The sequence below is a fragment of the Triturus cristatus genome, chromosome 12, assembly GCF_964204655.1.
Source record: "Triturus cristatus chromosome 12, aTriCri1.1, whole genome shotgun sequence".
Lineage (NCBI taxonomy): Eukaryota > Metazoa > Chordata > Amphibia > Caudata > Salamandridae > Triturus > Triturus cristatus.
Window position 1 is genome coordinate 136267390 of NC_140595.1, and position 25548 is coordinate 136292937.

General features: G+C 44.6%; 1 protein-coding gene across 2 annotated transcripts in view; it reads right to left on the reverse strand.

Moving 5' to 3' along the window:
* LMNA (lamin A/C) overlaps positions 1–23114 on the reverse strand; it is a 144473-nt gene extending 121359 nt beyond the window's left edge. Inside the window, exon 1 of one of the 2 annotated variants that reach the window (XM_085639248.1) lies at positions 22651–23114. In XM_085639248.1, coding sequence (XP_085495374.1) covers positions 22651–22997 — 347 coding nt within the window. In that variant the 5' untranslated portion in view covers positions 22998–23114. Of the gene's footprint in view, positions 1–10805; positions 11268–22650 lie in introns of those variants that run through there. The other variant, XM_085639249.1, reaches the window with a different exon arrangement.
* Between the last annotated feature and the right edge of the window lie 2434 nt (positions 23115–25548).

Genomic DNA, 25548 nt, shown 5'->3' on the forward strand with positions numbered 1-25548 from the left:
CCATTAATCAGCAAGAATGAAGAAATGATAGCATTTGGGACACTATGGGCCTTATGTAGAATTTGGCAAATGGGATACTCCATCAAAACTTTGGGGGATATACTACCCAACATATTACAAGTTCCGTAGGCTATAACGCACTTGCAGTATGGTGTACGGGACATCCGTCACATTTCTAGTTAAGTATCCCATGCACCAAACCCTAAATAAGGCCCTTTGTCTTGACAATGGTGCCCTAACATCGAAAGGTATCTTACTGACAATGCTCAGCACTATTAACTGTCATAGAAAAGGATCGTGCAATGTTCAGCACTAATAAATGTAGTAGAAAGGTATCTTAATGACAATATTCAGCATTAAGAATTGTCGTAGAAAGGTATCTTACTGATAATCCTCAGCACCAATAATTGTCATAGAAAACTATCTTACTGACAATGTTCAGCACTAATAATTGTCATAGAAAGGTAAATTAGTGACAATGTTCAGCATTAATAATTGTCATACAAGGGTATTTTACTAACAATGTTTAGCAGTAATAATTGTCAAAGAAAGGTATCTTATGGACAATGTTCAGCACTAATAATGGTCATAGAAAGGATCTTACTGACAATGTTCAGCATTAATAATTGTCATAGAAAGGAGCTTACTGACAATGTTCAGCACTAATAATTGTCATAGAAAGGAGCTTACTGACAATGTTCAGCACTAATAATTGTCATAGACCGGAGCTTACTGACAATGTTCAGCACTAATAATGGTCATAGAAAGGAGCTTACTGACAATGTTCAGCACTAATAATTGTCATAGAAAGAAGCTTACTGACAATGTTCAGCACTAATAATTGTCATAGACCGGAGCTTACTGACAATGTTCAGCACTAATAATGGTCATAGAAAGGATCTTACTGACAATGTTCAGCATTAATAATTGTCATAGAAAGGAGCTTACTGACAACGTTCAGCACTAATAATTGTCATAGAAAGGAGCTTACTGACAATGTTCAGCACTAATAATTGTCATAGACCGGAGCTTACTGACAATGTTCAGCACTAATAATGGTCATAGAAAGAAGCTTACTGACAATGTTCAGCACTTATAATGGTCATGGAAAGGAGCTTACTGACAATGTTCAGCACTAATAATTGTCATAGAAAGGAGCTTACTGACAATGCTCAGCACTAATAATTGTCATAGAAAGGAGCTTACTGACAATGCTCAGCACTAATAATGGTCATAGAAAGGAGCTTACTGACAATGCTCAGCACTAATAATTGTCATAGAAAGGAGCTTACTGACAATGCTCAGCACTAATAATTGTCATAGAAAGGAGCTTACTGACAATGCTCAGCACTAATAATTGTCATAGAAAGGAGCTTACTGACAATGCTCAGCACTAATAATGGTCATAGAAAGGAGCTTACTGACAATGTTCAGCACTAATAATTGTCATAGAAAGGAGCTTACTGACAATGCTCAGCACTAATAATTGTCATAGAAAGGAGCTTACTGACAATGCTCAGCACTAATAATGGTCATAGAAAGGAGCTTACTGACAATGCTCAGCACTAATAATTGTCATAGAAAGGAGCTTACTGACAATGCTCTGCACTAATAATGGTCAGAGAAAGGTATCTTATTGATCATGTTCATCTAATAATTGACATAGAAAAGTATCTTACTGACAATGTTCAGCACTAACAATTGAAGGAGTGTGAGAAATTAACATTCTTGCACAGCGGAAACAATAATTCTGAACCTATCCGAGTGAGCTTGTAGAAAGTTGAATACTGCATTGCATCCAAGATGGCTACCGTGCAAAAATAATTCAAAGAAAATGTCTGCTTAAAAAGTTTCTTCATCCCACCTCTGTAAATTTCTGTCCAGTGCTCAGGCTATCTACGCATCAACACCTGCACAGCCAGACACTTTAAATGTGTTTCAAGATAAACTAAAGAAGCTTTTGTCAATTCTCCATTGTCTTGGATCTGTCATGGCATGCAGTTAAAGATACAGTGATTGCTAAATGCCAAGAGTGCAGTGCTACAAAAAAAGAAATCTTCTCGCCTGAAAAAGTCCTTGTAAATCTCTTATTTGAGACTCTACAAGTGTTTCCAAAGCAACAGCTGCGGTGTCCTCACCCATGCATTACCGAACCCTTGTACGCCTGCCAGGCGTGGGCCGGAGCAGTGGGGAGGTGGAGCAGGACATGAGCCATCAAGAAGGGCGTGCTCACTTCCTAGTGCAGGAGTCATGATTGGATCCCAAGCAGACTGATGGGACAGGGGCATCACGTGACCAGTGAGACATACCTTGCTCTCCTCAATCACATAAGGTAATCTGGGCCTGCTGAGCCATGGTTGGATGTGCAGGATTTAATTGCCTTCCCAAGGAACCCAGACAGTAAGACTGACATGCACCAACAAGGGAACCTTGCCTGTGTTACTCAATCGGATGGGAGCGTCTGTACAGTACCTGTTGGGCAAACACAGAGAACCACAAACTAGGCCTGAAGTTGTTGTCCCAGATAGCCTGTACAGTCACACACGCGCACACTCCTTGGTTGCTGAATGCCGAGGCTGCCTAGCTTTGACTCACTTGACCACATGCTTCTTTCTCCCACCTCCTTAATTTGTTGACTATTTATCTCACTCTTGCAGAATCTTTTCCATTCCTTCTTTCTCTGTTTGTTACTGCTTTCTTCTCTTTCTCTCCCTTCTCCTTTCTTTGTTGCTTTCTATCTCTTACTCTCGGTCAAAGTCTGATAATGAAATGTAAGCTCTCATCCCCAAAAATGAGAGACGGTGCCCATCATATGATACCATTGGCACAAATTAAGCACTGGCATACCTTAACTAAGCATTGAATGGTTTTCTTTGGTTGTGAAGCATTCAAATATAAGCACAACTTTGAGTTACTGGGATAGCAAAAGATGATATCATGGCACAGGGAATGTTATTTTCATATTGTTTCAAAAATGGCTTTTGGAGATTTTAAAAAGTTGCACGTCTTGTTAACATGTATAATTTGCATTGGGCAGGACATGTTTGAGGGTGTTAGGAGGCAGCAAATGTCGGCTGGGCAGTAAAAATGAAGGTTTTAGTCACTTGGCTTGCTTAACAGGCTGGCAAGAACATCTCAAACAAGCATTAGCAAAGTCAATAGTTCGGTTGTTGGGTGCCAGCGTTTTTGCTCTGTCATTGCTGGTTTTGTTTGTCAAGATTGTTACCAAACATTTTTGATGGGGAAGCTACCCAGCAATCATTACTTTAAAAGACAACATTGGCTAAAAGCAAAATATTGTTTGGTCTCAAAAAGCACACATTGTCATAGTAGTGCCTGGTACTGAAGGGAACTGATTTGTGGGTGGATGTGCTCCTTGAGAAATGGAAGGATGTCGCACTCACAGAACAGATAACCGATGGCTAAAGTTGGCTGTCTATTGCCCCATGCTGTATACTCTAATGAACAGAATAAAAATGTAAATGACACAATCACAGAACGGCAGAAGAATTTGGCCGGCTGAAACCCCCCTAAAAATAAGCATAGAATACATATCATCTTACTAAAATCAAAAAGATCTTGGATAACGTCAGACGTTACAAAACGAGAGAAAAGGAGGCAGGCGAATGTCTTGCAATGACCTGTCGTCACTTTAAACTGCCCACCAATCCCCTCCGTTCGAGGTCTCGGGGGCGTTCCGGAAGGCAGCAGTGTCTGTCCTGTAATTTCCGGAATGTTCTGGAAGGGCACGTGTGCTCGCGCTAGGGCACGGCTCGCCTTTCAAACCCTCGAAGCGCCTGACGAGACCGAGCTCAGGACGCCAGACTTGGCACGGTTCGCAGCACTAGAGCCCTGAATGACGTGCACTGCACAACCGGCGCTGGACTAGCGCCGAGCGACAGCTGTCACGCTAGACTGGGCGAGGAGCAGTGCACACCGAAGAGGCTCCATTAAGGGAACATAACTCAATCGGGATATTCAAAACGCGTTTCTGTGGCTACTAAACACCAGCCAAGTGGCAGCTAGACTTTATGACCAGCATTGACAAAGCCTCTCAGTGTGGCCATGGCAAGCCAGCAACGTTTTGTTTCTATGTTTTTTACATAAACAATTAATATGAAAATAGTAAACGTAATAAAAAGTAATATATTTGGAAAAAAGTAAGGCATTGTCCAAAAAAAGCATGAACTGACAGCAGAAATGTAAGCTACGGTTGGTCTCCCAGCCCTGGCTCTCAACTAAACTACCTTCTAGGCAGATGTGCACATGTGCCTAGAAGGTACCATGAAGACAGGCCCTAAAGTGAATTGACTCCTTTCCCCAGGATGTGGTGGGCGGAAGCAAAATCTGAATGACACTTGAGAAGACCAATGGATGAAGAGAGTTGACTGAAAGCCCGTCTATGTGAATATATGTATGTATTTTTATTTTGAGTTTTTTTTTTTTTAGAAAACATGAGGCTCTTGACCAGACCTGAAAAAACAAATAATTGAAAATAAAAATACTAACACAGAAGTCTTGGTTAGGGGTGAAATATAAACCGCTCGAGCAGGCAAAGCCCAGAGTCAGATTGGACAATTGAGAAAGTTAGACATTCTGTGACGAGCAGGCTTATGCCTTTAAAAGACGATTGGAAGTGAAGTGTAGTACGGCACAGATAAAAACTCGACAAGTTCAATATCTGACAGTTCTATATTTTAAAAGGCACTAATTTAGAGGCAGTAGTTACGGTAGGAAACCCCAAAATTGCACCCCATAACTAGGGCTCCAAGTTTTCCGTTTTTACTGATTTTTACAGATAAATACAGACAGAAAACTATTAATTTTCCTGTCTGTATTTATTTTTAAATACAGAAAAATACGCAAAATAGGCCTTCTTCGAATGATTGTTTTCTACTACCAGTCATGAGTGCCAGGTCAGTAGGTGTTCAGACAGAGGTAGGAGAGATGAAAAAAGATAATAGATTTCCTAATTAAGCTTAAGTAAGTGCAGATCTACAGTTTTTTTATGCTATTCTGCAATACAGGTGTTTTCAGATAATGTTATTGCACTGTATACTGCTAAAACCTTTTTGACATTCAAATGCGAGTATATATTTATCAGTTAAATAAATGTGGAAAAATACACATTGCAGCTTCATTTTTACAGAAAACACAAAATAAAAATGGATAAATACAGATAAACTGAGCAAAAAATAAATATGGATAAATACAGACGGAAATGTTGAAAAAATAAATACCATAAAACCGGGAGCCCTACCCATAACTCATAGTCACTTGGCATAGACGTCTTATGGGGTATCCGCGGACACGCAAAGTGTCCCTCAAAATGATAATGGAAAGCTGGCCATCCTGAAAATGATTATGTTAATAACTCCTTGGATTATGTCACATTGTGAAATTGATGTTAATACATGAAACCATGCCCTGGTGCAACACGTTTAAAAGTGCACTCTATGGGGCTGCACCGGCCCTTGGATACATGCCTCTTTCCTGGAGACAGCTTCCCCCACCCCAGTGGTTCATCCATTGATTTCCCTGAAGTGCTCTGTTTACCAGGCTCATGTTGCACCAACCAAGCGCATGGACAGTAAGTCCCATCTCTTACACGGCTGCCGTGGTCGGCCGTAGGGTCCCTCACGCAGCCACATTGAGAATGAATGAGACCGGTGCTGCATGCATAGTCCAGGCCCAGGCGCAGCACTTGGAGGCAGCAGCAAAACCCAAGCACCAATAGTCAGGGGGGCAGTGCAAAATGTTGAGGTCTCCACGAAAAATAATGGAGGACCCCCTACATTTTCACTATGGTTACCCACATACAGGCCCAGAGCTACCGCCGAGTGAGTTGGGTACCTCCTGACAGCGTTACAGCATCGTAGGCTATTCAGAAGGCCATTTTAGGCCGAATTTTGCATTACTGGGCATTCATTCAGCCTTCCCGGCCTGCCCCGGTGTGGCTATTGCCAGCCTTGCTCTGTTCCCGCTCCAGCTACCCATAGGCCCAAGCAGGGAAGGGATGGCCGGGAACTTCAAAGACTTCCCAACTGTACCCAGCATGGAGAGGCCGGTGACGCACTAGACGCACGGCGGGCGTCGTCGAGCCCGACGTAGGACAAACGCACCTCAGAACTGCCAGCCAGCTCCTCACAGGCACAATCAGAATGTGTCGCAGACATTTCCCAAACCCTCGGATACTACAGGAATGTGACGGTCAGGCCCCACACAGACTAGGGCCGAGGCAGACACCGCACAGGAAACTCTCCTAAACCCGAGCACGAGGCCTTATTTGGAAGCACGAGCCCAGATCTGCTTATTCTGCCTCCATAGCGTAAAACACTTAGTTGCAGGGCTGCATTCCTTTTTAGGCTTTCTGACTTCGTCTTTAATCCATCTGCAAAGGGCTAATTTTCGTTTTTTTCTACGCTTCTTTCACCAGAGAGTCTGTGGGGCGGAAAAAATAAATCCTGGGCCTTCCATTTCCCACCAGAAGCAACATGAGTTTAATTACAGAACACACATTTAAGTGTTAAGTTATAGATTGTAGGTGACATCATCAAAATCTAGAACTGATAGTTTACAAACTTCCACTGCTATTAAAATACACAGTTGGCATAAAGTTTTATTTTATTCCGCGTGCGTGCTTTTTGTACTCCTGCACCATTGTTCCCCAAGCAAACAGAACCTGGTGAAGGCCACCATGCCGTGGCGGAGCTATAACAGATGCAGCAGGTGCAGTGGCACCAGGACACAGATCCTCGAAGGGCTCATTGAACCTTGATAATGGTTGCATTTTACCACCTCAACAGCAAAGGGGCCGGTTTCCTTTCTTGCACCCGGCCCATGCATCCTTGCTACTCTAATGCCCCATGGACTTTATAACAAAAAATAGGGCCGTGGACAAAAGACTAGCCGTTGTTCTCTCTCTTTAAAGGCACAGAGCATAAAGAAAAACAAAAGTGCAAATTATGCCCTTTCCACAGTGATGGGGAAGCCTAGAAAAACCAGAACAGGGCAATATTTCGGAGATGAGGCCTATCTGGCAAGTATAGCAAGATATTAGGTTTTAAGAGTAGTGAGGGGCAAGAGCTGGTAGGCTTGTAGCAGCTGTCCAAATTGTGATACCTGTAACTGTGCAATTCGTTTTTTATTTCAGAGAAAAGGTGAGATGATGAACTTGCGGGCAGGATAGCTTATTCGGTTAATGCACCTGCAACAGAAATCTGTGGACACACTAGAGGTCTCTGGTTGGGATCTTGGTGGAGTAAACTCACAGGCTGCAGTTTTCAGGTCGATAAAATAAGTATTAAAGAATTGGGTGACAGCAACATCTACTACTCGCAGCGCTAAGAAGCCTTAGGGCTTTGGCATCAGGCCCTAAACAAAAAAAGTTACCATGAATATAGCAGGAGATAGAAAGTGTGTCTGAGTGTGGTTGGGTCCAAGGATAACATGACACATAATCACTGTGCAACTTCCATTGGATAAAAAAAAAAAAAGTCAGCATTTTTCAAATTAGGACTTTATTTGTGATGGGGCGGGGGCATGGAGCCAAGAAGCAGTGGAGCCAAGAAGCAGAGACCGAACCACTGCGTGAGCCGGCCCTTCACGCCTGCGGCTTCCAGAAGGGCGTGGCAAGTATTTCATAACCCTCTTTCTCCCTCCAATCCCCGTTAAATTCCCAAAGTCACTGGAAAACATTTCGACACAAAAACATTTCGACACAAAAACATTTTTAGTTCAATTAGCAAAGCGGTACATGTTTATTTAGAATGTCTTTTTATGGTTCAAATTACACAGGGAGGTAAAACGCGGCATTGCGCATGGACATTTTGGGATGTGGTGCTTGCATTTTTTTCTTTTCCCCACTCCTTGACATTTTTTAGTAGTGAGGTGTGAAAGGCCATCACTGCATTGGGACAGCAACTACATCTTGATTCCTGACCCTACAATTTGTTCTTTGTCATTTGTACACATGCTAACACTAAATGGGCAAAGGTTTCAGCCTATCAGTATCCGTTTAACACCTGAAGACAGCAATTAGCAACTGAAAGGTGATCTGACACTGCATGACAAAAGGCCTGTGGTAGATTTTTTAGTATTTTTTGATCCTGGTTGAGCTAGACTTATTTTTTTACATCTGCAAATTATGCGGAAGATGACAGATTATGTAGCAAGTGCAGCATATTCGCGATTATGGAAATTCTGCAGCAGTCCATAATGCCAGTGGCCCTGAAGATAGGGAAATAAGTAAAAAATTCTGCACTATGAAGAATGGTGGTCATCTATATGATTCATCAACACGCACCGTGGAAACCAGGGATACCTTCCTGATGAGGGGGGTATTCCAAGTTTTGGGCTCCAACTCCCATTTGTTGTCTAGGACAGGATTACAACTATGGGGGAAAAACAGTGGGCATGCGCTGTTAATGCACTTTGGAATGGAGAATAATGTGTGCTGAGCACATTATTCCTCATTCCGGAGGTTTAAAGCTTGTAATTGAGTGCAAGCGGTGCTTTAAATGTATATATTTGTAAGAGCGCCCCACCATCTTCGTACCAGAACTCTCAACTAAATAAAGAAGAGTCACCATGTGAGGAGGGGGCTGTGCCTTGGTGGGGGCAGGGCCTCGCACCAAGAAGTACTTGAGGCGCATTTACTTCCTCCACCCCAATGAACCCCTATACCCCCCAAAAAAGAAGCTTAATGAGGATGATGCAACCATGCTGGGGTGTGGTCACTTGCAGACATCGGCTGTTCAAAGCCTTCAAAGACGAGCATTCTTTGCTGTGCTTTTCAGCTCATTTTCCCTGCCAACATGTTTCGGCGCGTGACCGTGTGAAGAGAGTCGATATCGTGTGACACACAGTGGCACTGTGCGAGTTGGCAGATCTGCAGTAACAGTACTCACCCTCCCAGTGTCCCTCTTTGCTGCTGAGAAGTACTGGTACTCTCCATTAAAAGTAATGCATCCCTGCTGAGAAGTGTACTCCCCATTAAAAGTAATGCATCCCTGCTGAGAGGTGCAGGCACTCTCCACTCGAACATTTAAGTAGTGCAGGTACTCAATACCGGAGGTTACCTGCCCATTTAAAGCACTGGGTGCCACGTGCGCATATGGTAATGGGCGCACCCTGTGCATAGTTACTCTATCAGGAGCCATGTTACAATGAATGTTAGGAATGAAGCAAATTGAAGGTGCAGGACTAGCAATGTTGAAGGAGACCCAGAAAGCCCAAAAATGTAAGGCTGCAGGGCCTTGCACATAGGTCACCGGCCCTTCCCAATTTAGTGTTTTTTTTTTTTACACTTATCAAGTGATCTCTTCTCAGAAAGCAGGTTTTTACTCAGAACTAAATGAAAGAAATGGGCGATGGCTAGCTTGCTCAGTTACCTGCTGTAAATTTCTGGCTGCAATCTAAACTCCTCAGGTTCAAGACATTTTTGGGACATTCCCTATTAACTCACATTTTTTGGGAAATGATAAATAAATGTGTAGAGTGCATGGCCACCCCAACGGGGTTTCCCAGCGGTACATGAAAGGGAGTGGCAGCAGTGATATTAAAATAGTCAACAGATGACAAAACTCGAAAAAGGAAGTACAATAGGAAGAGATTAGCCTAGGGTAGGACCTCGAAAGGCAAAATCCAAAATCCACCAGCAATCCTTAGGTTCTGTTCAGACTTGCATGCACATCACAGGAGTTTTAGAATGACTTCCTTCCACCCTGGTGAATGATGGGATTGCCAAACTCGTGTTTTTATTGCTTTTTTCAAGTTTTGTCGAATATCCACTTTATATTTCAAATATTTTGAAGTTTCAGTATTGTACTCACCGACCTAATCCACGCATGCGCCTTTTACACACCCCAACTACGCTAATTTACACATGCCCAAAATGTGCAGCCCCTCGAGATGCCTCAGCATGTCATCATTTCAGGAACAATTTGACGGTGACTGGCAGCTGTCAGACCCGGTTAACAGACTGACTGTTTAGTTTGTCCCACAATGTATGGCACATAAATGATTACATTAATACTGCTGATTATATTATCATGATTAGAGCTACTACTAATATTGGAATTATTAATATTCTCATAATAATAACTTCAAAATGACTCAGCAGTTTAATGTCTCTTCAAGACTGTGCACATAAATGATTATATTGATACTAGTAATTTTTTAACCAATGTACAGATAATATTATTGAATGGGTTATTAATATTGAAATATTAATAACAGCAATAATAATAATTAGTAGTAGTAATTGCAAAGTGAGTCCGCAGATTAATGTCTCTTCAAAGCGGTCTGTGTGAGCTCAAGGTCACACGCCAGATCCCGGCACCACTGATCCAGCCGTTCCTTCGTGGGCGATCGATAAAATGAGTATGTGTGGGTGGTAATAAGTTAATTATTGCACTGGCAACCTGCAACATGTGCAGTGCCAAGAGCCACAAGAAACAGAAGATGTTGCTAGCCCCAGACGAGGGACCCAAAATCAGCCTTGGCAAAATGACTCAAACATGCCCCTGTCTCTTAGTTTCCTCGCCCAAGCACTCTCTTTCCAGCCACCCCTTCTCTCTATCCTTTTTTCCTCTGTCTCTTCTCTCTTCTCTCTACCTTCCTCTCTTTCTCTGTCTCTTGGAGCCTCCCTATGGCAGCTGCAATGAACCCTGCAGAGCTGAGGAAAGTCTCAGAGACACCAGGAGTGGCCCTGAGCTTTGACTTCCAAGGGCTTCAGGCCACCAGGGAAAAGCACAGTAGTATTAACAGCCTGTCCTATCCTGCAAGCTTGACAGTCGCCTTACCTGGCCTTCAACTCCTTGTAGTCCTCGCGCACTTTGCTGAGCTCGAGCTGCAGGCGCGCGCGCTCCTTAGCCACAGAATCCAGGGTCTTGCGCGCATCTCCAAGCTCCACCTCGTAAGCTGACTTGATGCCCGTTACCTCACGGTTTACTGTCTCTTCACATTCAGTGATGCGCAGTCGCAGTCCAGCGTTCTCGGACTCGAGCGAGCGCACCTTGTCGATGTAGATCGCAAGTCTGTCATTGAGGTCCTGCAGTTCCTCCTTCTCCTGTAGCCGGGTGATTCGGGTGGGAGACTGCACTGGGGCACCTCCACTCCGGGTTCCGCGCTTCTTGCCCGGGGTCTCCATAGCAGCAGACGTCGGGTGGAGGTTTCGTCAGTGTCCAGACAGAATCCGTTGTCGGGGAGGCAAGGGAGCAACCGACAGCTGGACTCTCCGCGTCTCTGCTGCTGGCAGTCAATGCACCCTCCTCTCTAGTTCCAGCTCACATAACCAGGACAAGCCAAGGGAGGGGTCATTACGCCGCCAACTCCACGCCTTCAGAGTCATTCCTCTATTTTTATTACATGGAGACTTGGACAAGGAGGGGAACCCACTGGCAATAAACCTGAAATAACCCACATATATATTTTACACAGCTTAGTTCAATATCAGAGTTTTATCGCAGCAAAAATCTGAGGGAAGAAGAAGGTAGCGGCCATAAATCGTATCCTAGGGCTCACAGACGCTATTCAGCACTCGGTGGTGCTCCAGCTAGGTTCACGCTACACCAATACCATGTACATACATGCAACAATATCTCAAATGGTGAGTTCCCAGAGTATGTACATCACTCCCAACCTGTGCAAGCTAAGGAAGGACAGCCCTGTGGGTATATTCCTGCTTTTGTTACTGGTGTGTTGAGAAGAAGAGCAACTTTGTAAGCATATGTAATGGGAATTTGGTCGATCATTCGTCTTTGCAAGCGGTCTCATTCCATTCCTTGGCCCAGACTGCCTTCCAAACTGGAGTGTGCGTCTGTCCCTCCCTAAATGTCTCTTACAGCGACACTCCTTCCATTCACACCATGATCCATTCTAGAAAGCTTACGGAGCGCATAGTGTGCATGTAGCATCTCCAAAGGGACTGAAGCCCGAACAAATCAAGTCATTCACCTCTCGTAAGTCAAGGTCCCTCGCCATGCTCAACAGTGGTAATAAGTAACATATCACCCCCGAGCATCTGCATACATACACATTTATACATGTTTGTGCCATGCCAGTAAAAATAAATGTGGCCCAATTTATCATGGTGTTTCAAACAAGTATACTAATAAACAGATTCACATTTTATACTACAGTGCAAAGGGATTATTACCACAGTAGAGCGTAGATGGCTTGAGAAAAAATGCTTAATGCCTCCATTCTAACATCGCTTTACAGGAGAAAACAACTTGGACCGTCCTCACAAATCCCGCTCTTTGTGAATTTATCGCAGCACACAGATCAAATCCATTGTGTTCTGGTTGAACACTGCTGCTTATAATTAAAGTGGCATAAGCCATACATGCAGATCTGCAGAGTGCAATACGCTATTTATTACCATTGTTAAACGCGGGGAGGGTCGGCGTGACCCAGTCAGGGCTGCACCGCTTGTGAATCATGGCGCCTCCCCACACTCAGCGATGGTACTGGATAGCATATTACATGGCACACACCTTACTGTCTCTCTCTCGGTGTGTGTATATATACACACACACACACACACACACATATATATATATATATATAGATATACTAGCCCCTTGCAAGCGTATATGTGTACATTGTGCAAAACTTGAAGAGGGGACTCTGGGCTGTTCCCAGTCTTTAAGTGGAGATCCTATCTATGGAGTGATTGTACAGCAACACAGGCAGTTTAAATCTGCCCGTATTTTATATATATATATATATATATATATATATATATATATATTCGAAATCCCTCCGTTCCTCTGTCCCAGTTAGAGCCAATGAAGGATCACCGCACCACGTTCAGATGGTTTTCAAGTACGTGCAATTATATTAAACCATAGGGAAAAATACAAAAACAGTAGAGGACGGTTATATATATATATATATATATATATATATATATATATATATATATCTTGTCAAACATCCTGGAGAGTCTCGGATCACCTTTCACAGTTTGTGCCACTGCATGCTGCACGGTGGACCAACTAAAATGTGCTGCTTTTTGAGATATATATATATATATATATATACACACACACACACACACTTTCCCTTAAAAAATAAATGAAATCAATAACAAATAATACAAAATTGTAATGATGTCATGTGCAATTTATTTTTCATTACTAAATATTTTGGTTAAAAGTCGTTTCTTGGTAATACATATACACAGGAGTATATGAGCATGTACGTAAAGTATTTCCTGTGCAGAGAGTCTTGCGCCACAGACGTGCCATGTTTAGTGCCCAGGGCAGCAAACAGATACATCATCCTCTTTTGTGAATTTAAAAAAAAACTGACCTCATTCAGTCAGAAGAGCTTAGAACCGTGGGATTAAAAGCCACTCCCCTTCCCCCACTCCTCCCTCCAGCGGTAGATGACACCATTAGGGCGGGGTGGCCTATTCACTCTATTTCGCGTATATATTACGGATATACGTCATAACTCAAAACATCAAAAACTGTTATTTTGGGGGTCTTGATTCTCACCCGTCAGGTGATCAGAGCTGCTCGGGACCCACTTCTTGAAATTCTAGAGGCCGTGTCACCTGGTGGTACCGCCTCAGATCCGAGCTCTCTGTCATCGGGCCATAAACTTTACTGGTGATAACAGCTCAGGTTGTAAAGTTCATAGAGGAAAAGGAAATTTCACTTAAAAAGAATAGGCACCAGCTCAGTGCAAAGGACACACCAGTGTGACATCTCGGCGGGTAATGCCTCTGATGTTATCTGTGCTTGGCATCTAGGTAGACATTCAAATTCCTATTAGGGTGCTCCTTAGCCTCTCATCCTTCTGAGGTTGATACAATTAATACAGTTGAGAATGGTTCATGCTTGGTGCCCTCAGTGCTCCGAATCTACCAGACCATAGCAGCAGAGCACTATATACAGCAAGCACTGGCAAAGCCAATAAGCCTTAACTTTATAATGCGAGTTGAACGCTGTTGGATTTGCAAATGTTTGTTTATAAAGCATTGTTTACAAGCAGTAAAAGGAAAAAACATTTCAAAATACTGAAGGAAGAGCAAACACATATCTAATAGTATCTCAAAACTATACATTGAATTGGATATTTTAAATGTTTATAACTGGCATTTTTATTTTTCAAATACTTTTGATCTAAGGAAACTGTGAAGAGAATTTAAAAAGAATAAGGAAGTGTCAGAATGTAAATGGATTTGCTTGCAAAGGCCTAATCGACTTTTCACAAGATTCAGCCATTTTCTCCCCTGCACTGGCCTAGGAAGCAGATGTATGGGCCTTGAGGAGAAGTGCTATGCTAGCTACACCTTATATCTGAGGGGCCAGCAGAGTGAGTGCCGCAGACTACCCTTCCCCCTGCACCATAAAATTCTTTGTGTGCCAAGGCTTGTGCTTTCAAGCAATATATGGAATGCAGTTGATGAAACAAAAGTCAGCTTCTCAGCTATGTGAATTTACTTTGGAATGGTCCACCAATAAACTTCTTATCCACAACAGAAGAGAGTAGACGCAAGTACAGATATTCCTTTTTATTCTTTCTTTTTTCAATTCCCATTTTTCAAGTCCATACACAACATCCAGCCAACACGTTTCGTTCAGTTAAAACCTGAACTTCATCAGGGCTTTGGAATAGTATATCACCGGATTGTCCAGGTAACTTCAACAGGCTTCATATGGAAAAAAATTGTTCCCAATAGATTGCTCCTTCACGACCCGAAAGGACAAACTTCAAAGGGACATTACTGCTTTCATGGCCCATCAAAAGGCTACGGGCTTGATTGCCCGTCAAAAATGCTGCGAGTCTGCAGCAAGCCGTCACCTCGCCGACCAGGTAGAAATCAACTTCCGTAGTCTGCCGTCGTGGTTGCTCTACTCCTGCTTCTCAGCTATACCCGAGCAAAAATATCCCTCTTTCTGCGTGTTTACACAGAAACGGGTGGAGCAACGCAGTGTGGGAAGGGGGTATTTGAGAGGTAAAGCAGCACAAGAGGGGGAAATCTAACATACACATTCACTCTTATGGAGTGCTGAGTGGGAAAGAAAGAAAAAAATCCTTAAATGTGAGCAGTGGAAGGATACAAGTCAACCAATGAAAATAATTGTAGAGATGCTATGCTCCAGGGTACAAAACCAGGAAGGAATGCCACCAAATAAGAAGCAATCAAATGAGAGACACAGTAAAGCCGACCAATGGTAAGCAACAGGTGAGCCGAAGGCCCACTGTAAGCTCACAATAGATCTTCCGCAACCAGACCTCTTGCGTTGTCTGGTAGGCTCCACCTAAAAATAACGCCAAGCACAATAAGATGCACCTGCAGCACTAATAATTGAAATGAGGGTGATTGACTGGAAACCTCTGCTTTACCAGTCACTCATTGAACCAAAAAAATCCTGTGCAGCGGGTTCAACCCCAGAGTTCATCGTTAAAAAATAATTTAAAAGGGCCACAATGTTTACTTCAGGTTTTGCAACAGTTCATGTGAGAAATGCGCCTCTGCAGGAACAAAAGAAGGTAAATTTGTGACCGGCGGTAACAAAAAAATGTAGATTCTCCTACAAGAATTGAAAAGCGCCCCCTTCAAATTCAGTAAGGTTCTTTGCTCACAAACATAGGACGGGCCTTGGCTGAAAGGGACCCTTCTAATGGGTTAAGGCCTGATTCAAATACAAAAGTGTAGAAGTGCAGGAGGAGTTTTGTAACCTGGCTTGAAAGTAGTTTTATACTTTTTTGTCTTCAAATTTGCAAACCAAGTATGCTTGTTTACCTAACAGAAAGCATGAAGAACCTCGCCAAGCCTAGGATTCCAGTAAACTTGTAATGGGGGCATTTTTAGGCTGCCTATTCTTCCCATATAGAGTTGTAGGCAGTGTACAATTCCGCACAGGGGGAGGGCTGACAAGTGTGAAAAGAGCACTTTCGCTACAAGGTTTTATTTTTGACCCTTAGAGAAAGCCCTTGACACACACCAGTTCTAGGTGGGATCTGCCCTCCTTCCCACCCTGAAAGGGAAGTTACTTCAGTCCATCGCTAACTATTTTCAGAACTGAGTCGATTTCAGTTTGTGACTGCACCCAAATCGTCATGTTTGTGGGGTTTCACAATCTTACAAAGCAGACTGCGCCTAGTTCCTCCAACATCCCACAGTTTGCGTGGGATTCACCACTGTGGACTCTGCAAGCTTGTGGAAGAGAAAGCTGTAATAATAAAACCTTGTTTATCTGTTGATGACAGGCGTAAATCAACTAGCAAAATCAGCAAAGTGCCTTTCAATCTCCAAGGGCATTCTGAGCATTCCGAACAGCTGTCTCTTTAGACAGCTGGAGGGTACAGTTTGCAACGAGGCCAGGCCTTGTATGCAACAACCCTTCCTTAAAGGCCAATGCCTCTTGGAGGCACTGTATTGTCAGGATTTGTATAGGCTTGTTTGTTTAATTGAAAAGTTTATATAGCGCAAACAAATAGCAGGCGGGTTTCTGAGCACTTTAGTTACACTTACTGAATGAATATGACCGAACTGAGTAACAGCAACGTCTAATGTTTACAGTTGCTACTGCATAGAAGCAGTTTAAAAAAAGAACAGTTGCATGGGTTAGGATACATAAGAACATTTTCAATATTTATATAAGTTAAAATCAACAGTCACCCAAATGAGCAAGTCCAGGCAGGAAATTTGATTTGTGCTATGGGATGTGCGCTCCGATATAAAGTAGTCACCCTTTAGCTTATTCAAAATGTTCCATTTTTTCCAAGATTCTCAAATACCACAAAACTCTGACAGTCAGCAGCTGGGTCTACAAGAGGCGCCCAGCAGGAAGGCCTTATTTGGAAGAATGAATGACCCTTCCCAATTTTTCAAGCAGGGTTGTAAGTTTGAAGCAGGGTGGCGTTTCTTTTTTAGGCTTCCCCACTGCAGCGTTATTCTAATTCCAGTGTCCTGACTTTCATGTTACCTTCCTTCGCTAAAGTCATTGAGGCGCCGGGGAGCATAAAAATACCATTTGGGCCAATCGTTTTATGCCTTGAGCTCAGTGGTGGCTGGTATTTGAAGATGTTGGGGGGGCGGGTCGCGGGATAGGAGGGGATTTTTTTTTTTTACAAATACACACTTACCTGTCTGACGCTGCCTCCTGCCGTCACTGCCGCAGCCTTCTCTCGGTTCATCTTCTTCCCTGCTTCCAGGGTAGGAAGCAGGATGCACCCGCTCCTAGCCTCTCGGTAGCCAATCACAACGCTGCACTATCCAATCACAGGGCTGCAATGTATTGTTGTGATTGGTCTGAGAGCCGCGGATCAGCGCTCAGCCAGAGAATGGGAAACTGTGCATGTTCTCCATGCAGGCTGTAATGCAGCCTGCATGGAGAACATGCAAAGTGTGCATGAATGTTTGGCCGACCCGGAGGAACGGTCTAACATTCATGCGCACGTTAGGGAGTGCAAACCACTCCTCGCCTCCCCTGTCCTATCCGACCCGCAAAGGTGCCGCAACAAGGAAAAAAGAAAATGATAATAACTTAGAGTTATTATTTTGTTTCCTGTAGTAACGCTGCTTAAAAGCAGGGGGGCAACGCTACTCCGCCTTTAGCAGAGCACCCACCACTGCATGAGCGGGGGTGATGTAAGGATGGTAACATTTGAGACCTTGTCAAATATGGTGGTCACCTTAAGTTATTATTCATTCATTCATTTTTTTGATAACACCCATAGGTTGTTCTCCCCAGATGAGACCACTTTGAATGCCTCAAGCTGCAGCAACTTAAAAGAGACTACTTAGGTTGCTTGTTTTAATGAAAGAGAAGAAGGACCATAGACACCCTCCTACAATGAATATTGTTGATTGTTTGCATATAGAAGAACTACTCGGTGCTGTTACTGGCCAAGGTCTAGTACTCAGCTATGCACTCTTTGGCCCTCATTACGATGAAGGATGTACTGCCACCGACAGCCCATCGGTGGTGGTCCGCCCATCATCCAGGGCATCGGTCCGACTGCTACATTACAATGCAGCCGGTCGGAAGGCATAGATCTGGGGGTAGGACCACCGCCTCCGACTGGATCAAAGATCCCATACGGGCGCTGGTTGGATTCCTAACCCTACAATGGAGTTGGTGCCTGTGCAGGCAACGCCATAGGGATTGAGACATCCCTTTCCAACAGCCTGTTTGAACAGGCAGAGGGAAATGAACTTTGGGGGTCCCAAGCAGGGACATGTAGGGCCCCTCCACACATGCATGCACCATGTCCCATGGATGTGCACAAAGTGCCTTTTTCTACTGTAGCTTATGCTGCGGCCCTTTTCCTGCATGGTGGTCTTAACCTAATTGGGCAGGTGGGACCACCGACACGTTGTTGGACGGTCACCTACCCAAAACTATGGCAGTTGGCGGTACGACTGACCGCCATCGTAATAAGGGCCTAAGTTTGGTTAGCTGTAATGTTGTGGGTGAAGGACTATGTAACGGTGACTGTTGGCACTGAAAAGGACCAATGATCGTATTCCCCTCCACCTCGGAATCCCAACGATGGTTTAATGAGAGGAAATATTTTTTATCACAAATAACCACTAGCTACTCTACTAGTCTTAAAGACTGGTCAGGCTTTGTAAATGAACAGCTTAATGTATCATAAAAAATAGAAAATCTATTACATTAAAACCTTTATCATATCTCCCTTCTCTTTATCCTTGACACGCGACCCAACTAGTTCACTTTTTAGGTCGGACGTTAGCCAAGACCTTTTAATTTTAGAAAACGAATATACTATATTATTCTTAAAGGGGTTTTCATCTGGCTCTCTTCATCCATTGATCTGATATTGTGCCATTCACATTTTTCTCCCGCCCACTACAGCCATTGGCTATCTTCCTGTGAGTAGTGTCATTCCTTCCTTTAACAAGGAGCATGTCCACACACAAAGTAACTGGCTTCAGTGCTACTAAGCCAATGTGTGCTTTTTGAGAGCTCATGATGTCCACACCTAAAACATCTTTTATCCAGCTAATACTCTATTGACTCTACTTCACCTCAAATCTAACCCTCTAAAAGCAGAGGCTTTCCTAACATCTTTAAACACTCCAAAATCTCTGTACACTGCTAGCGAGACATTCTCGGGTGTAAACCTTTGCTCATCGCTTGTATAAAATTGCTTGCCAACACTTTGAAGAATTGACTGACTCTTCGATTCCCATGTGAATGGCATGGACAACAATGTCCATTTCAATTGAGACTCCTATTTTTGCTCTATACATTTTATCCTACAGTAGGATTGCAAGGTCAAAGTTCACCTTAGGCCTCTCAAGACAGGACTATGGCAATTTCCTCTTCATAACCAGTTTTTTCTGAACACAGAGGATTGGAAATCCAAGAGAATCAGAATACACCAACATTTTGGGGAAGCAACATGAATACAATAATTATGTTATCAAATTAGGTTGCCGTAGAAGAGGTGAAATAAACAGCTAGGGGGACAGGAGGAGACATTGTCCACAGTATGGGTGTTTGCAGAAGAGTGGGATTGGGTGGGATTCTTGTACGGTTTAATTTCTGGGTTAATTTCTTTGGGATTGCCCAACTGGTGCAACTGGCTGATAGACGTAACTTTGAAGTAAGTTGCTTATTTCAGAAAAGAGGCATATATTTGGGCAATCTAAGAGTCACAGGTTGGTATCCCAAAGCATCCGACTCCTGCAATATCACCCCCCTCGCCCCCCAGATCCTTCAAATGAATGTGACTGAACTGAGGAACAGTGACCTCACCTATTTACAGCAGTAAGAAGCCTCAAGAGTGTAGCGACAAACTCTACATACAAAAATAACCTATCGTGATGGTCGTGGAAGCTGGAAAATGTGTCTCAGTGAGGTTAAGGAAGGAGAGTGGATAGCAGGATTTTGTGGCATCGCTAAGCGGAAAATGAACGCGTGTGGGGGAAAAAATGAGTTTTTTAAAACTGATGTGTGTCCACTAAGGAGAAGCCAGACAGAAGCACGTCATGGGCCTGCCCCTTTAACCACAGGCCTCCAGAATAGGCGGGGGAGGTATTTCGTAATCGCCGCCTCCCTCGATTCTTGAACATTTTGGATGACAAACCTGAGCTAAAATCTCCACCCCTTAAACCATTTGCATAATCTCGAAAAATTAAATTAAGAAAAATGTATAATGTGTTGTTAATGCTTCGGGTTGTTTGTGGACGGGAGAAAGAAATTCGCACTTTTTTTTTGTATTTACCAAGTAGTGACATATTTGAGGTATGTAGCCCAGCAGTCCTGGGAGGTTAAGGAAGAACTCCCGCTGTGAATGTTCACATGTAATACAGCCCAAGGCAGGCTCAGGCGAGGTGCTAAAAATATCCCCTGGTGTCTGTGCCGTCTCCCCCACAGTCTGCAAAGCTTACAGAAACCCTCTGGGTAAAAGGTGTAACAAGCATTTGCGTTCCTTTTTCGGCCTTTTCTTTCTCCACAAATCTATCCCAAAACTCAGAAACCACAGGTCTAACCGCTTAACCCTACCAATCCAGACTTCTTGTGTGCCCTTCGCCGAATTGTGTGATGACCCCTAACCTCACCTGACTATCTGACTGAACTACAGTAACCCTAGCCGGCAGCACTGTAACGCGGCTATAGTTCCTACCTTCTTTTTTAGCCGCTTTAGGAATGCGAAGTGCTACCAAGATGCCAAGTAGTGACACGTTGCCATAATATAAACACTAAAATACATACAAAAGAGCTTGGAATGCTGTGCTCTCTGACTGCTTACTCTTTGAGCACTGAAAAAGACTCATTCCTCGCGGCCATTCACACTGCATCGACTGAATGAAGGCCTGGACGTATGTATACCAGTCACCTCGAAATTAGGGAACATGCAGACGTGGCTGGGCACATTTTTGCTCAAGACAAATTGTTCGTCTATTTGTTCTACACAGATGTCAGAACAGTGTCTTGCATATGGGTTTTTTCCCTGCCAGAACTGGCACAAACGAGCTAAAAATCGCTGGATTGGAATGTGGGGAGTTGTGAATACAAGCGGCTGTGACTAATTCAAGCATACCACCCATCACTTTTTTTGGGTGGCGACGGTGTCGGACCACGCCACTTTTAACGGAACCTTCCTTCACAACACAACTTCACAGAAGTGTGAACGTAAACCGTCTCACGCACGAGAAATGTCAGCGTCTGCGACGTCTCGTACAACAACGCGACGTGTAACTTACTTGGCTGTTTCTCCGAGAGAGGCGGCCCTTTCACAGATTTCCATATTAGGTTTATGGTCGTGCTAATGGTGTTATTCAAATACACAAACTAAAGTATTCCTGTAAAAAAATATTGTCATATTTTTCTTAAAGAAAATGAATGGGGCGCACAGAACAGGAGGTTACTAGAGTGCATCAAAAAACAAAGTCACGGATCTGAGGTGCATCCGGTAGGATCGCTCAGCGAGCTGAACACTCGCCGCTGAAAACGAGATGCTTGGGATGGCATGAGTTGGCATCCCGTCGAGTCACGCCCCGGCCTCGATCCTACTAATGTCGGTAAATCGCGCCCCATAAACTGCCGAATGCTAATACAGTATTCCCGAAAGGTCGTCATACACGGGTCTTTCGTGGTCCTGGAGAAAAAAGCAATGAATCGCCCAGAAACTTTAAAACGGGGCGCAGTAGTGAGTGGGTGACCCCGCGTATTGTGGAGCGCGACTGCTTCAGAATCGTCTCCTGTCAGGATTCGCTCTGGTGACCAGGACGGCGGGATTTTATTTCTAGCACGTGTAAGTGACAGGAAGCACCAGCCCGCTAAAGCTACATCCAGGGGTGGTCTATAGACTATAATTAATTATATCGTGCAATTTTTTAAAATGTTGTCTTTTGGAGTTTCTCTTACACCTCCGATGACCATTTAGCAGGCAGGGAGTTTTTAATATGAACCACAAAATGGAAAGTTAGATAGCTCCGTCAGTTGATGCACCTGCTGCAGAGAACTCTCTGCAAACCGAGACCCACCCTTTCATCATTTCAAAGTCAATAAAACATAAACCATTGATCTTTTTTTATGAAGGGCAGCTTTGGCTGTTGGTTAACAGACAACGAGGGTGTGGTATATGCCATAATATGTGAACGATATGAGTCAGCCCTAATGATTAGGAATATTATTTCTTATAATTATTATCACTTATTAGTCTTCTTTAATCTAGAAAAATGGCGCAGTAGAGTAATGCGTTCTCGAAAATACCAGTGTGTGAGAAGCCCGAAGCGTGCGACGCCTCATTCATTCATCCTCCCGCGTGTCAGAGATGACTCAGACTTTCATCATTCCAAAAGCGAGAATATGAAAACCCTTTTAGATTTTTTTAAAGAATGGCAGCTATTGCTGTTTGGTTAACATTGTAAGTGTGCTGTCTACCATTTCTCCATGACATGTATAAGACGTGGCATTATTAGTACTGCTAATTAAAAATATTATTTTGTTAACATTATTAGCTATAAAATGACTCTTACGAGTAATGACTCCTCAAAAACCAAAAAAATAAATAAAAAAATATCAGTATATCTCGCAAACTCGAGTCCTGACTCCCATGCTTCAGCCTTTCATCTTTCAGGGGTGGATAAAAAGGGGAGGGGGCTATATAAAGCAGAAGCCCTCGCGAGCGCGGCCGTCGCCTTACCTGGCCTTTAACTCCTTGTAGTCCTCGCGCACCTTGCTGAGCTCGAGCTGCAGGCGCGCGCGCTCCTTGGCCACGGAGTCGAGGGTCTTGCGCGCGTCCGACAGCTCCCCCTCGTAGGCCGACTTGATGCCCGTCACCTCGCGGTTCACCACCTCCTCGGACTCGGTGATGCGCAGGCGCAGTCCGGCGTTCTCGTTCTCGAGCGAGCGCACCTTGTCGATGTAGACGGCGAGCCGGTCGTTGAGCTCCTGCAGGTCCTCCTTCTCCTGCAGGCGCGTGATGCGGGTGGGCGAGAGCGGGGTGGCGACGCCGCCGCGGCCGCTGCGCTTCTGGCCGGGGGTCTCCATGGCGGCAGGGAGGGAGAGGCTCGCTCGGTGTCCGTGCGGGGTCTGGTGAGAGCAGCAGGCTGGCTGGCTGTGCTCGTCGGTGCCGCTGGCTGTCACTGTGCCCGCAGCTCCCACTCCAGCTCACATATCCCGGCCAGGCCCAGGGAGGAGCGTGCTGACTCCGCCGGCCCCACCCTCCACTTACACACTTCATGTTTTTTTTTCAAGTCCAAGATCTTTTAACAGGGAGAGATCTGTAACTATTTAAAACTGGAGAGAGAAAAAAGCTACGGCAGAGTTGTTGTTTTTTGAAACTTTCATAGGGTTACGGATAAGTAGCATTGCTGGGATCGGCATTCCAGATTTTTGTAAGGCTTGTTTATTAATCCCTGAATGTATCTGTTTGTAATTTATAATTTTAGCAGAAATCTCTTTGAAAAACAAAAAAAAGGCACCCGTGGTTGAGCCCTTGAGGTTGGCACATGTATTAGAGACCCTTAAAAACAATACTGTTTTGGCGATGGCTTTTAAATGAAAATGGGGCCAATTTGTTTATTCCTGCTTTCTTTCTGCTACCTGGGAGTAAAGTTAATAAAATGTGCATATCCAAATGGAAATTCTTAGGGGCAGGTTACAATAAAGTGACGCATCTGTAGAGATGCGTCACTTTCCCTGCGCCACCCTGAGAAACCCTTGCGCCACCATGGATGCGCCGTATTTACAATACGGCGCAAGGATTGACAGATGCGTCAGAGATTCTGACGGATCTTTTGGGGCAAAAGTCACACATTGCTGGAGTCGTGTCGCAAGCACGACGTAACTCCAGCAATGCATTTTGAGGCCTATTCGCACTACTCTGCGTCACTCCTTACGCCTGGTTTTGACGCAGTGGCGTCTTAGAAGTGACGCAGTGAAATCTAGAAGATTGCACTGCGTCCCTTCTACGAGGCTTTTTTGCGAGGAAATGCCCACCCTGCATACATTATGACGCAGGTATAATGTGATGCAGGGCTCTACAACAGAACGCATCTCCTTAGATGCATCACGTTGTAAGTTGGCCGCATTTTTTATGCCGCCTCTGCGTCACAAAAGTGACGCCACAGTGGCACAAAAGTGTCGCTAGGGGCTTGTAAATCGGCCCCTTAGTACCCAATATCCCATCCCATTCTGTTGCGATCTTGAACTATAACCTGCCTTTAACCCACATTGTTTCACAAGATGGATGCTTGTGATGCCTGTTTTAATGCATTGTTATAGCTTTTTTAATGCAGGAGGCTGACATAAACAATCCGAAGGTGGAGGTTGGGAACTAGTCCCTGAATTACAACACAGTCAGCAGATTCCAGATTCAGAGGTGGTGCTGAGGTGCTGGTGGGTAGGTGATGCTCAGGTGATGCTGAATGATACTCAGGTGATGCTGAGGTGGTGCTGAGTGATGCTGTGGTACTAAGGGATGCTGAGGTGGTGCTGAGTGATGCTGTGGTGCTGAGTGATGCTGTGGTGCTCAGTGGTGCTGAGGTGGTGCTGAGTGATGCTGTGGTGCTCAGTGGTGCTGAGTGATGCTGTGTTGCTGAGTGATTATGAGGTGGTGGTGTGCTGGTGCGGTGGTGATGCTCAGGTGATGCTGAATGATACTCAGGTGGTGCTGAGTGATGCTTAGGTGGTGCTAAGTGATACTGAGTTGGTGCTGAGTGATGCTTAACTGGTGCTGAATGATACTGAGGTGGTGCTGAGTGATGCTGAGGTGGTGCTGAGTGATGCTGAGGTGGTGCTAAGTGGTACTGAGGTGGTGCTGAGTGATGGTGAGGTGGTGCTGAGGTGGCGGTGTGCTGGTGCGGAGGTGATGCTCAGGTGATGCTGAATGATAGGTGTTGCTGAGTGATGCTGAGGTGGTGTTGAGTGATGCTGTGGTGCTAAGGGATTCTGAGGTGGTGCTGAGTGATGCGGTGGTGCTGAGGTGGCGGTGTGCTGGTGTGGAGGTGATGCTGAATGATATTCGGGTGGTTCTGAGTGATGCCGAAGTGGTGCTGAGTGATGCTGTGGTGCTGAGTGATGTTGAGGTGGTGCGGAGTGATGCTAAGGTGGTGCTTAGTGATGCTGAGGTGGTGCTTAGTGATGCTGAGGTGGTGCTGAGTGATGCGGTGGTGCTGAGGTGGCGGTGTGCAGGTGTGGAGGTGATGCTGAATGATATTCAGGTGGTTCTGAGTGATGCCGAAGTGGTGCTGAGTGATGCTGTGGTGCTGAGAGATGTTGAGGTGGTGCTGAGTGATGCTAAGGTGGTGCTGAGTGATGCTAAGGTGGTGCTGAGTGATGCTGAGGTGGTGCTTAGTGATGCTGAGGTGGTGCTGAGTGATGCTAAGGTGGTGCTGAGGTGGCGGTGTGCTGGTGCAGAGGTGATGCTCAGTTGATGCTGAATGATACTCAGGTGTTGCTGAGTGATGCTGAGGTGGTGCTGAGTGAGGCTGAGGTGACGGTGTGCTGGTGCAGAGGTGATGCTCAGGTGATGCTGAATGATACTTAGATGGTGCTGAGTGATGCTGAGGTGGCAGTGTGCTGGTGCGGAGGTGATGCT